A 12,863-nucleotide genomic window follows, 5' to 3' on the forward strand; every position below is an offset into this window, starting at 1 on the left:
TCGTTATAATAATTTATAGAATGACTTATAATAATTTATTTTAAATAATTAATGTATGAAAAAAATACTTAATTGATTACAAACCCAAATAATTATTATTTAGACCTGATCATATAAAATTATATATCAAATAATATTGTTGAAAACATATAGTTTAATTATTATTTTTTAATCTTTTCCTTTATGAGCGTGTTGTGTTCAAATGCAACGACCTCCCACAAAAACAACTATAGTTTGATGTTGTCATTAAATTGACACAGTTAAGTTGATATAAATCAAAAGTCGTTCGATTTAGATCCAATTATCCAGATTTATTTTCAGTATATTTGAAGTTTATATTTAACATCAAACATGTATAATTTTGAACCATTAGATAGACATTGGACGGTCACAAATGGGTCTAGTGAGACTGCAGAAATCTATGGCCTGCAGGCTGCAGAGAATCCTATTTCACCAAAAATGTAACGCAAACACTTGATAAGCAACTTACTTATTAGCGGTATCTCTCCTTCTCAATAATTTCTCGTTGATCATTTATACATGTCCTTTTGTAAAGTAATATACTATACACTATTTTAATATTAATTAACTAATTAATTCGTCAGACCCAATAAAAATTATTTATGCGCATACATAAAACTATATATCATCATATAAGTATTCTTAAAATATATATTTGCTTAAAGTTTTCTGTTTATTATTTTCTTTTAGGACTGTGCTTAAATATTGAGTCCAAATTATGTTTGTGGCTACCTCCCACACACACAAAAACAGCAATTTTATCAAAAAGGAACACAAAAAAACCAGCAATTTCATCAAAAAGAACTATAATTGCACGCGCTCTTACTTTACTTAGCAACGTCCCCTTGCTCTACGTATCAAATGCGTCTAACAAAATCTCTTCATCACCCCCTATTTAAACGGTATTTGTGAAATATATTATACATTATTTTCTTCATGGCTTCTATTTCAGTTTCCGAACTGGGCAGCAACAAGCAGTCTCTTCCAAAAAAAACTGTAAGTTGTGCACACCTTGCTGTCTCTCATACTTGAATCTAATTGATGCTTAACCACACAAGCTTTTTCTCCTTTTCTTTACTTAATTCGTAACTTTTAGAACTTGTATCAACTTTCTAACCTTGTTATTTTGTTTTACAACAAAGCCAATACAACCAAATCCAGAGGAAAACAAGGAATGTGGCGGTGTTTCCTGTTCCTCCTCTCACGTGATATGCTTGAAAGTCAATCAAGAACAAGGATTAAGACAAAAGCTACACACCTCTTGCAGAGCATTTATACAATACTGTTCAGCGGAGATACTTTGTCCACAAGAAGATCGCTCTGCATTGGCAGTTAAGTTATATGGAATTCATGCAGCACTGTTATCAGCTTTGGGAAATCCATTTGAAAATCTATCAAAATCCATTACCTCAAGAAACACTTCACAAATGCATGTAGTTAGCTCAGAGAAAGCATTTATTGGTTTCTTACCAGCAATGATATGGAGTGGAATGATTACAGTGAGCTTTCTATACTCAGTGATGGTAGTTTGGTCATTGAATTATCGGGTTCCTACTATCTCTATGTTATGTCTTTCTCTTTTGTACTGTTTCTCTGTGTTGGTGGCTGCTGCTTCAGGGGTTGACGTTATATGTGGCGCGTTTAGAATTAATGGCATTTTATTTGCTTCTTTAGGGGTTCTTACTTTTGTTACCATCCTTTTTGTTTTGGTTATGTTTCTCCTTTTTGTCTGCTGGCTACGTACAAATGCTGTTAACTCCCCAATTGCTATCCACACCAACATAGATGGGACCATTGATGAAATGTCTGAAACAGCTCCGTTGGACCAGCCCAAGCAGAAGAGAGAATTCAAGAGAGTTAGGAACAGGCCCAAATATCTTAGCGACTATGTTTAAGCAGGCTTACAGTTAAAAATTGAGCAAAATCTATCAATTTGTTAAATTCGGTTAGGATTTTCGTGTTAGAATCAGTAGCAATCCTTGTACTCTAGGAGAGTCATTGGACTAATTGTTAGATCCATTCATAATCGTAAAGAATTGCTATAGAAGGCTAGTAGAAATGATGAATAAAGTAAGTAAATTTTCATTCTTTCACGATTTCAGTAAGAGGTCTATTGTCCTATAACTCTAAAGGAAGACTTATAAAGTAAAGAAAATCTATCAATTTTAGTTATATTTTTAATATTAATTCTTTAAATATACCTATAAAATTAATATTATACATTTTTATTATATAAACTTGAATCAACAAATTTTTTAATTATTATTATCACTTTGCAACAAAAGTGGTAACACTTTACGAATAAAGAAAATATTATCATAAAAAATCATGATTATTCTATCTAATACAACTTATAAAAAAGTTTGTAATTAAAACGTGACCCTGCACTTTTAGTCCTTGTAAAAATTTTCTTAGGAAAATGGTCCCTGTAAAATTAGATGTCACGTAATGTTGTCCCTTCCGTTAGTTTTCACTAACGGAGGGTGACGTGGCTGGCCAACTGTATGTTTTCATTTGACACGTTGGAGCCCCATTATAATTATGCAGAAAACCCTAATTGTCCCCTCTCATTGCCTCATTCTCCCCTCTCACCCATTTATCGTCTTCTTCCTTCTTCATTGTTCCAAGCAATATTCTTCTTCATCTTTCTGCTTCGTCTTCTTCAGCTTCGCGTGAAATCCATGGCGTCTTCTTCAAATAAAGGCAATTCGATTTCAGCAGTTCATTCAACAAGTGTGAGCAATCGTAGATGGAGAATGTGTGCCTGCAATGTTCGTATGACATCATATCGCTGCAAGAACGGCCGTAATCGAGGAAGACTTTTCTGGAGATGTCCCTTTTGGCAAAGCGATGAAACGTGCAACCTCTTCGAATGGGATGATGATATGGAACCAGGGCATAACATAATGGAGAATTTAAATGAAGAATGGACAAATGACTCAACTAAGACAAGAGAGATGCAATCTGTTGAAGCCTTGAAGGAGTTATACGAATCAGCAATGAAGAAGAATGTTGAATTGCAGATCCAACAGAAGGCAGAGAGATTTTATGGAAAGATGAAGACAATTTGCTTAGAAATTTTGTTCATGGTTAATTTGTATTTTTTACTAAAATGTACATGTTAAGGATCTTGTGTTAATGGTTAAATGTATTTGTTCATGTGCAATTTTAAGTTTAGCAAAACCTGTGTAATGTGTAATGTTCAATTTTAATTTTTCTGTAATGTGTAATGTACAATTTTAAGTTTCTGAAATTGAATGCAATGTTGTGGATTGGGTTTAATAATTGTTTGTTAATCATGTTGTTGTTTTAAGAACTACAAGACCTCTAACTTGACAGGTTCCATAGTGAGCTATAATCCTGTTGGCAATGTTACAATTTGTATGATATAATCCTGTTGGATATGGGTAACCTCTAACTTGACAGGTTCCATAGTGACCTATCTTCAATGACCTATAAATTGACTGATATAATTTGCTTACAGCAGCAAGTGTATTCCATAACATAATAAGGCATAACATAATAAGACATAGTATAATTAGTAACCTCTAATTTGATTACAGCACAGAATATACAAGTAATTGTATTCCATACCATAATAAGGCATTGTAATTAGCACATGCTTGCATCATATTAAGCTGACTTGAGTTAAACAAAATAAATGTCTCAAAAGATGGTAAATAACCATAACAAGCAGCACCATAACAAACAAAGCAGTTGATTACAAAAAAAGGTTTCCAAAAACAACAAAAACAACATGAGTCACTGAGTTAAGCCTTTGTAGATGTCATCCCATTTCTTCATCTTGGGGACACCACTTGTTGAATCCTCTGTTGCTTCATCCTCCTCAATGATCACCAATGGGTCATCTGGTTTTTTCCCTGGCCCTGGAATAGCCTTTGTCTTGAGGCTCCTGAGTCTATCACTTTGCCTTTTTGCCACATCCAAATCAATTTTACTTTTTTTTTGCTTTGGGTTGCACTTGTGTTGAAGATGTTGTAGGTGGTTTAGGAGGAACCTGTCCAACAGATGATGCACCTGCAGGTTGTTTGAATAGTTTGTTCTATGGCTTTTTTGGAGCTGGGCCAAAGAAAATTCTGGGTCCATCCTTGGCCTTTGTAGCAGTAGTTGCAGTAGATGGTCCAGAATCCTTGGTTGTAGCAAGTGGTTCTTTATCCTTTGTTGGCTGAGCATCTTTTTTCTTTATGGGTGAAGCATCCACACTCAAAGGCCTAATGTCCAATATATCATCTCAATCCAGCAAGGCCTCTAGTGTTTCAGCATCCCATTCATAATACTTATCAACAGGTGAAGAGTTTGATGGTTGTGTTGTACCACTTGTTCCAGACTTGGCATTTTTTGAAGCTTTGCCCTTAGCCTTATGCTGCAAGAAAACAAATTAGGATGAGTAATGATTCAGTTAAGTAAATAATACAGTTAAGTGAATTTGAATACCTCTTTTTTTGCTCCCACATTTGCCTGGGCAGTTTGACTGGCCTGTGTAGGCACATCCTCAGTAGTAGTCACATTATTAGTTGGAACTTCTTCATTTTGCACAGTGTTTGCTGGACCCTCTTCAATTGGTACATTTGTTGGGACACCTATGGCAACAATTTGCTTGTTTTTCTTGCAAGTCCTTTTGTTGTGACCTAGTTCAAAACAAACTTTGCATCTATGACTAGTATTAGTTCTCTGCCATTTATTCTGATTAACCTCATCAGCTTCTCTCCTACGTAGCTTTTTGGGCCTCCCTACACCACGTTTGTACAGTGGTGGAAACATATCAGGTTGAGTTGTTTTGAGCCATTTGTTCTGGCCATTCAAAGGGGTGATGACTTCATTATAGCATGCTTCATAAGTACTCTTGTGATAACACTTGTTTACATAACTCACTGGGTCATCCACCTTCCTATATATGGCTGCCACTGCATGTCTACATGGTATCCCAACTAGCTCCCAAAAGTTACAACTACATGTGTGTTTCTCAAGGTCAACTACAAAGCTGTCAGTAAAGAGTACATGGGTAACCTGAAATGAATACCTACCAGCATATGTTGCTGTCCAACTTGCACTCTTCTCAATCTCTCTATCTAATCTCTTTAATGGTTTAGACATTATTTGACCATTGTATCCATCTACTTTTTCTCTAAGGGTTGCAAAACTCCCCATTAAATAATTCCTAATCCACTCAAGCATTGTAATAATTGGCTTGTCTCTTTGCAATAAAATGGTTGCATTAAAAGACTCACTCAAATTGTTCATTAACACATCACACTTTGAGAAAAAAGGGAAATCATGCTTACACCAAACTTCTTTTTGAAGTTTGCATATAAATGTCTTAAACAAAATCTGTGCTCATAAGCTGGATACTCCTCTTCAAACACTTGTACCAGTCCCTATTCAAACAACATGAATAATCAATATTAAGATACTACATGTTACATTTAAACAACAATAATAATCAATATTAAGATACTAAATATTACCTTATGTTGATCAGATATGAAACACCATCTGCCATCTCCAATATCTTCAATAAGTAACTTCATAAACCAGCTCCAAGAGTCTTTTGTTTCACTCTCAACTACAGCAAAAGCAACATGAAGATATTGGTCATTTGGATCTCTGCCCACTGCAATGAGTAAAATACCACCATATTTGTGTTTCAAGTGGCATCCATTCAATCCAATAAAGGGCCTGCATGCCTTTGTGAGTGCTTTCTTGGTCCCATCAAAACAAATGTAACACCTCTCAAACCTAGGCTTCAATCCTGGGGCAAATGAAGTATTGTTGATTTTGAATGTATTGCCTGCTGAAGCCCTTCTCAACTCAGCACCATAAGACCACAACATACTAAATGGTTTATTTGAATCCCCCTCAACTATTTGTCTTGCAATTTGTCTTGCCCTAAATGCCCTGCACCCTGGGATTTCAGTGGAATACCTTTGTCTAATATTAACAACTATCTCATTCAGTTTCATCTTAGTGTTTTTCTTCAAACCATTTACAATAACCTTAGCAACCCATTCTGCCTTAGCACTTTTGTTCAAAAACTTTCTCCCACACTTATGTTTTGCAAATAGTGTCTTTATCCTAAAAGTTGTGGATGTTAATACCCTACTACACAATACTGTATAATTACACTTCTTCTTGTCCTTGCAATGGAGAATAAGAAGCACAAAGAAGCTGGGACCACCAATGGAGAACAAAAACCACGCGCAGCTAGGGTTAGAGGTTGGGGAAGAACGAGAGTGAGAATTTGACTTTTGTTTTCTGAAGATGTGTATTTGATACACTTAAGTTCAAGTTAATCTCCTTTTCCAGTGTGGCAATTTTAATTTTTCTTTTTTCCATGTCAACAATGCCACGTCACACTCCGTTAGTAAAACTAACAGGAGGGACAATATTACGTGACGTCTAATTTTGCAGGGACCATTTTTCTAAGAAAATTTTTAGAGGGGCTAAAAGTGCAGGGTCCTTTATTTATAGGGACTAAAAACGTATTTAACCCTTAAAATTATCAAATAACAACTTTGTTGATGGTGACACATAGAGCCATGAAAGCAAAGAGAAGAGAGGTAAGCAAGAAGATGAAGAGCAGAAAAGAAAGATTGAGAACGTAACTAAAAACGGTTTTGGATAGCATACAAATCTCACTTACATTCAATCATTAGTGTACAACTGTTATATATACAAGATAATCCTAATGTACACTACTCACTAGCTGAGCTGACACTGTATATGCACAAGTAGAGATACAAATAAAATACTCCTATTATATATACTAACAACCCCCCTCAAGTTGGGCTTTGGATGCTACAAAGACCTAACTTGGCCAAGATTTCTTGAGAGCTATAGAATGCAAAGGCTTTGTTAACATGTAAGCCAATTGGTCATGAGTGGAGATAGGAAGTAGATGAATAAGCTTGGATTGGATTCGCTCGCGAACAACATGACAATCCAATTCAATGTGCTTACTTCATTTATGGAAAGTTGGATTATGTGCCAAATATATGGCTGACTTACTATCACAATAAATGGTGGTTGGCTGGGATAAATCCACAAGAAGATCATGAAACAGATAGTGCATCCACTGAATTTTGCATGTAATAGATGTCAAAGCTCTATACTCAGCCTCAGTAGAAGATCTGGATGCAGTATGCTATTTCTTTGACTTCCAACAAAGTAAAGAATCACCTAAAAGAACACAATATCTTGTAATTGACTTTCGTGTATCAGGGCATCAAGCCCAATCAGAGTCAGCAAAGCCAAGTAGCCTTAGGGAACTAGAGGCAGAAAATAAGATGTCAGTAGTAGGAACAAACTTTAAACATCTTAACACTCTAGTTGTTGCCTGAAAATGTGAAGCTCTAAGTTGAGACATGAATTGGATCAAGTGTTGAACTGTAAAGGAGATATCAAGCCTTGAATTAATTAGATATATGAGTCTGCCAATCAGGCGCCTATATGATGAAGGATCATCCAATATTGTGCCTTCAGTGAGAGAGAGTCTAGGGGTGGGATCAAAAGGTACTGAAGATGGCTTGGCTGCAAGGACACCAACATCTTGGAGCAACTCAAGAGTATATTTTATTTGTTCGAGAAATATGTCTTCTTTTGATCTTGCAATTTCTAAACCTAGGAAATATCTCAGTGGACCAAGATCTTTATTTCTGAATGTTTGATGAAGTACTTGTTTGACATGATTAATCTTCTCTATAGAGTTACCAATCAGGACCACATCATCCACATACACTAGAAGAGCAATTTTAATGGGAATGGTTACTGGCCTTAACATATGCATTTAGCTATTTCCTTTCTCGAGTTTGGACAAGGAAGAATGAGGGCTGATGGGTCTGATGAATGTTAAACGAGGGATGCATTTAGTTATTTCCATTCTTGAGTGCAGTCATTTCAATTGAATATGTATTCCTAGACATTAAATCCAACATCACCTTTCTAGTAGTGTCAAAACCATGATGTCTTCAAAACTAAATATAACTAACCTCAATGCTTTCAGATGTTGTCAGTCTTGACATATTTTCTCCTTATCAATAGCTTCATGCAGCTGCTTCTGAACCAGATTCACCCAGAAAACAACCTCTTCGGAACCCCACTCATGGAAAAGAACTATGAGCAAGAAACGTTTGCCGTGCCAAGTTTAGCAATTGCAGCAATGCATGTAAGTGCAAGAAGGAGAAGTGACACGTCACTTGCACTGCTTAAACCCTTAGTTTTTCCAGACCTGGGAATTCAGTCAAAAATATCATTTATGCGTTGTCTGTAAATATAATATGAAGGAAAAAACAGAGCCATTAAAGTTAATATCTCAATATGTAGAATGTTAAAATAGAACATACAAAGCAATGGCAGAAGTAAAACGTCTGCCCGCTTCAAATTTATTAACAAAAGATATCACTACAACTAGAACTTGCTCAGACCAGAACCATTCATATGCTTCAGGCTGTTTGGCTGATAAGTTCTCTCTAATTAAGCTCTCCAAGGGAGCAGATAGCCTTAGCAAACTAGACCAACACACATTTAAAATAAGTATTAAGCCCAAAGAAATAAGAGAGAGCACTATTAAATATTAAAACTAAACCTGTAAAGAAGGACTGTAAAGAAGGAACAAAAGAAGACAACTATGAGACAATGCAGTACAAGTAAATCAAATATTGGAATGCAGTTAAAACAAGTTATAAGTATACAAACACTGAGTGATGGTAAAAGCTTGAAGTATCGTTTAGGTTTTGTTTGTGAGCTTGGAGGAGAATGAAGGGGAGGAATTTGTAAAATAGGAAGAATGAAGTGAAAAGAATAAAAAAAAAATTGGGTAGGAGGGTTTTGGTGGGTTTGATTTTATTCATTACACCAAAAACCTCATGAAATGGAGGAACTCAAAAATTATATTGAAGGAGAATTTTAGAGGGCTTACATAAACTTTCCAGATATCTTTTAGGTTGTTATAATATTCTAAAAATTAAAAATTTAGTAATAATAATAACTCTTTCATCTTTCTAAACAAAATCAATTTTTCAAAAAACATTAAATATTTTTTTATATTCTTATAAATTTTGTTTTCGAAACCTTCCTCCCCGTACCCTCTAAACTTACAAATAAAACATTAAAGTTTGCCTGTTACAAAACTTCAATATTAAAAGTACAATAGTTCTTCCTGGTTTTTAGATCCAATAGTTCTGAATTCTGCTAGTCAGTTTTGGCTCGTCTTCCTTCATGTTTAGCAATGGCGAGAGATATGGAGGACCCCAACATGGAGGGTTTATCATTGCAGGATGAAGGGGTTGGCGAAGGATTTTGTTTCGACGTTGAAAGCGACGGTGGCAGCGTGGAGAATCTTCAGTATTGTCTGATTGGGAGGTTTTTGAGTGAGAGACCGATCCATGTGAATTCTATGAAGGCTCGCATGGCTGATATATGGAGACCTGTTCATCAAGTTTCGATTAAGGCGGCTATGGAAGGGAGATTCCTATTTCAGTTTAATCATAGGCTGGACATGGAGGCGGCTCAGAAGGGTGGTCCATGGACGTATGACAGCCACCTATTAATCCTTGAAAGGGTGCAATTGGGAGTGCAGATCGAAAGTATCCCATTATATCATGTGGATTTTTGGGTGCAAGTCCATAATCTTCCTGCTGGTTTTATGTTTGAGAAAGTTGGAATAACCATGGCCAACTTCATCGGTACTTTCGTGGAATACGACAAGAATAACAACTCCAGTTTCTGGCGTCAGTACATGAGGATAAGGGTGAAGATCGATGTTCGGTTACCATTAAAGAAAAGTACAAGAGTGAAGAACAAGGGTGGAGAATGGTGCACTGTTTGCTTTAAGTATGAGAAACTTAGCCTCTTCTGCTTTGTTTGTGGCATTCTCGGGCATTCGGAACAAAGATGCTCTGTACGTTTTGCCATGGCTGAAGATTCTGGAGTTAGGGGATGGTCGGCAGATATTCGAGTGGAAAATAGGAGGTTAGGGGGTGGAAATTCCCGATGGCTGAAGGATGAAGATGGAGGAGTGTTTCAAAAAACCAGTCAAGGAGGTTCTTCGCAGGCGCGTGAGACATACACGCAGGAAAGGGAGAGTGGTGAAGCTGAAGATTCTAGGGCCAATCAATTTTCTTTCAATGCTGCAGACAAAACGAATTCTAACATTAATGAGCAATCATTGGTGATCAATGCAGTAACGACAAATGATCTTGTGCAATCATGTCATAGTCAACACACCTTTATTCCTTTAACCGACAAGCAGCTTAGTGGCCCCCAGCAAATAAAAACGTGGACCTCATCCCATGTTTTATCACCAATGCTTGATCCTATCCCTGTGGCCCCACCTACTTCCTCTAGAACAAAGCCCCCCACTATTTGTTTTGACGTAAGTAACGACCCCTTGCCTACCATGCAAACCAAATCAACTTTTCCTACCATTACAAACGTGACTCCCAGCATGTTCCTTCAAAACACCAATCAAAACACCTCTATCAAAAACCTGATAACACATCAGAATGTATCCCTTGCAACTACTCTAAACAGCCCCACACCCAATATTCCTTTCACTATTTCACCCCAGCATGTTTCCTCATCCGACCCTCTTAACGAAAAGCACCGCCTCATAACTCCTTCTCCTAACCCCTTAATTGGAAAAATGAGAACCAGCCCTTCCATCCATAAAAAACCATACTCCAAGAAAGCTAAAGCTCCTTTGAACCGCACGACCGCCTCAAAACTTAACATTCCTCCCAGCCTACCCGATACATCCTCTTTAGCCCCCAACCCTCCAGTTACCATGAACAGCACTTCGACTGAGTTATCGCAGGCGGAGAAGAAAAGAAGAAGAGATGATGGAGTAGGAGGGATAGTAGCAACACAAGGAGACAGTCTGTCTTTTTTAGCGGCAAGTCCTGGCAGCCAGGACTGCCGGGATTAATGAAGATTCTTAGTTGGAATTGTCGGGGTTTGAGCAGCCCGAGTGCAATTCCTAACTTGAAGAAATTGGCTCATCAGCATCGGCCCGATATTATCTTCTTAGCTGAGACTCTATCTAATTCTCAGAAGTTGGAGACAATTCGGGTTCTGCTGAAGTTTGATGCTTGTTTATCTGTGGACGTGGAAGGTAGAAGCGGTGGGATCGCGGTGTTATGGAAGAACAATGGTAGCTGTAGTGTTCTTAACTATTCAAGAAACTTTGTGAATATCCTTGTTACTGATGATGATAGAGAAGCATGGAGACTTACCTGCTACTATGGATATCCCGAAAGAAGTCGAAGGAGACTTGCGTGGGACTTGCTTCGTGAACTCCGTGATATGTCGAACTTACCGTGGTGTGTTATTGGCGACTTTAATGATTTATTAACTCAACATGATAAAAAAGGGAGTCATCCCCATCCTAATTGGTTGTGTTCGGGTTTTCGACAAGCGGTGAGCGATTGTGACTTAGCCGATATTGCTCTCGATGGTTATCAATTCACTTGGGTAAAAAGCAGGGGCACCGATCATATGATAGAAGAAAGACTTGATAGGGCTCTGGCCAATTCCATTTGGAAGTCGACATTTCCTAATGCTAAGTTATCTAATCTTATTGCGTCGCACTCGGATCATAGTCCTATCCTCTTATCTTGCGATCCGATTCAGCACAGCAGTAGTTGTCATCAGTTCCGTTTTGAGAATAGTTGGTTTTTGGAAGAAGGTATCGCAGGGGTGGTGCGTGATGGTTGGTCCGGTGAAGAGCAAGTTGACGTTGTGCAGAGAATTTCATCATGTGCAGAAAGACTTGAGAGTTGGAGTCGGACTATAAGAAGGAACAGAAAGGGTGATTTAGAGAGACATAAAGCAGCGATGGAACTGTATAGAAATGGCCAAGATACGTATTCATCGGAGCGGTATTTCGAAGCACATCATGAGTTTAATAAGGCTTTGCTGAGAGAAGACATGTATTGGAAACAAAGGGCTAAGATGCATTGGTTAAAGGAAGGCGACTTGAATACGAATTTCTTTCATCTCTCGGCTACGGCTAGGAAGAGGTTTAAGAAAATTGTGAATCTGACTCATGAAGATGGCAGTACTGTTAAAGATCAGCAAGGGTTAGGTGAAGTTGCAAGGAGTTATTTTGAGCACCTATTTGCCAGTAGCATTAGTAACGATTCTGAACCTGTGCTGAGTGGTATTTCCCAGTGTGTTTCGTTGGAGGATAACAACAAACTTACATCCCCTCTCTCTAGATCTGAGTTGTATGCGGCGTTGGCGGACATGCACCCGGATAAGTCTCCAGGTCCTGATGGGTTTAATCCCGGCTTTTATCAACATTTTTGGGAAGTTTGTGGGAATGATATTTTTGAGGCAGCATCTTTGTGGCTTGAACGAGGCTACCTTCCGGATTCTCTTAACGATACGAATATTTGTTTGATTCCTAAGTGTGGACAACCCAACAGAATGCAGGATTTTCGTCCCATATCATTATGTAATGTGATCTACAAAATTTTGGCTAAAGCTTTGGCGAATAGAATGAAGTTATTATTAGATAATTGTATTTCGGAGGAACAATCTGCTTTTGTGGAGGGCCGTTCCATTTTACATAATGCTATGATAGCAACCGAGATTATTCATTCTATCAAAAGGAAAACACAAGGCAGGAGAGCTCAATTAGCCCTAAAGATTGACATAAGTAAAGCTTATGATAGGGTGGATTGGGGTTTTCTGAGAGGTATGATGTTGAAGATGGGTTTCTCTGAGAAATGGGTTCATTGGATTATGATGTGCGTCACGTCGGTCCATTATTCTGTTCTAGTTAATTCGGACAAAGTTGGAACTATTGTACCAGGAAGAGGTCT

At 37.6% G+C, this 12,863-nt stretch overlaps 1 protein-coding gene across 1 annotated transcript; it reads left to right on the top strand.

Annotated features, from left to right (window-relative positions):
• The first annotated feature begins 957 nt into the window (after positions 1-957).
• Positions 958-1,916, top strand: LOC131621547 (uncharacterized). The gene is made up of 2 exons (XM_058892589.1): positions 958-1,017; positions 1,164-1,916. Exons 1-2 carry the CDS (start codon positions 958-960, stop codon positions 1,914-1,916), a joined length of 813 nt encoding a protein of 270 aa, XP_058748572.1.
• The last annotated feature ends 10,947 nt before the right edge of the window (positions 1,917-12,863 follow it).

This window comes from Vicia villosa, unplaced genomic scaffold (genome assembly GCF_029867415.1).
Source record: "Vicia villosa cultivar HV-30 ecotype Madison, WI unplaced genomic scaffold, Vvil1.0 ctg.000009F_1_1_3, whole genome shotgun sequence".
Lineage (NCBI taxonomy): Eukaryota > Viridiplantae > Streptophyta > Magnoliopsida > Fabales > Fabaceae > Vicia > Vicia villosa.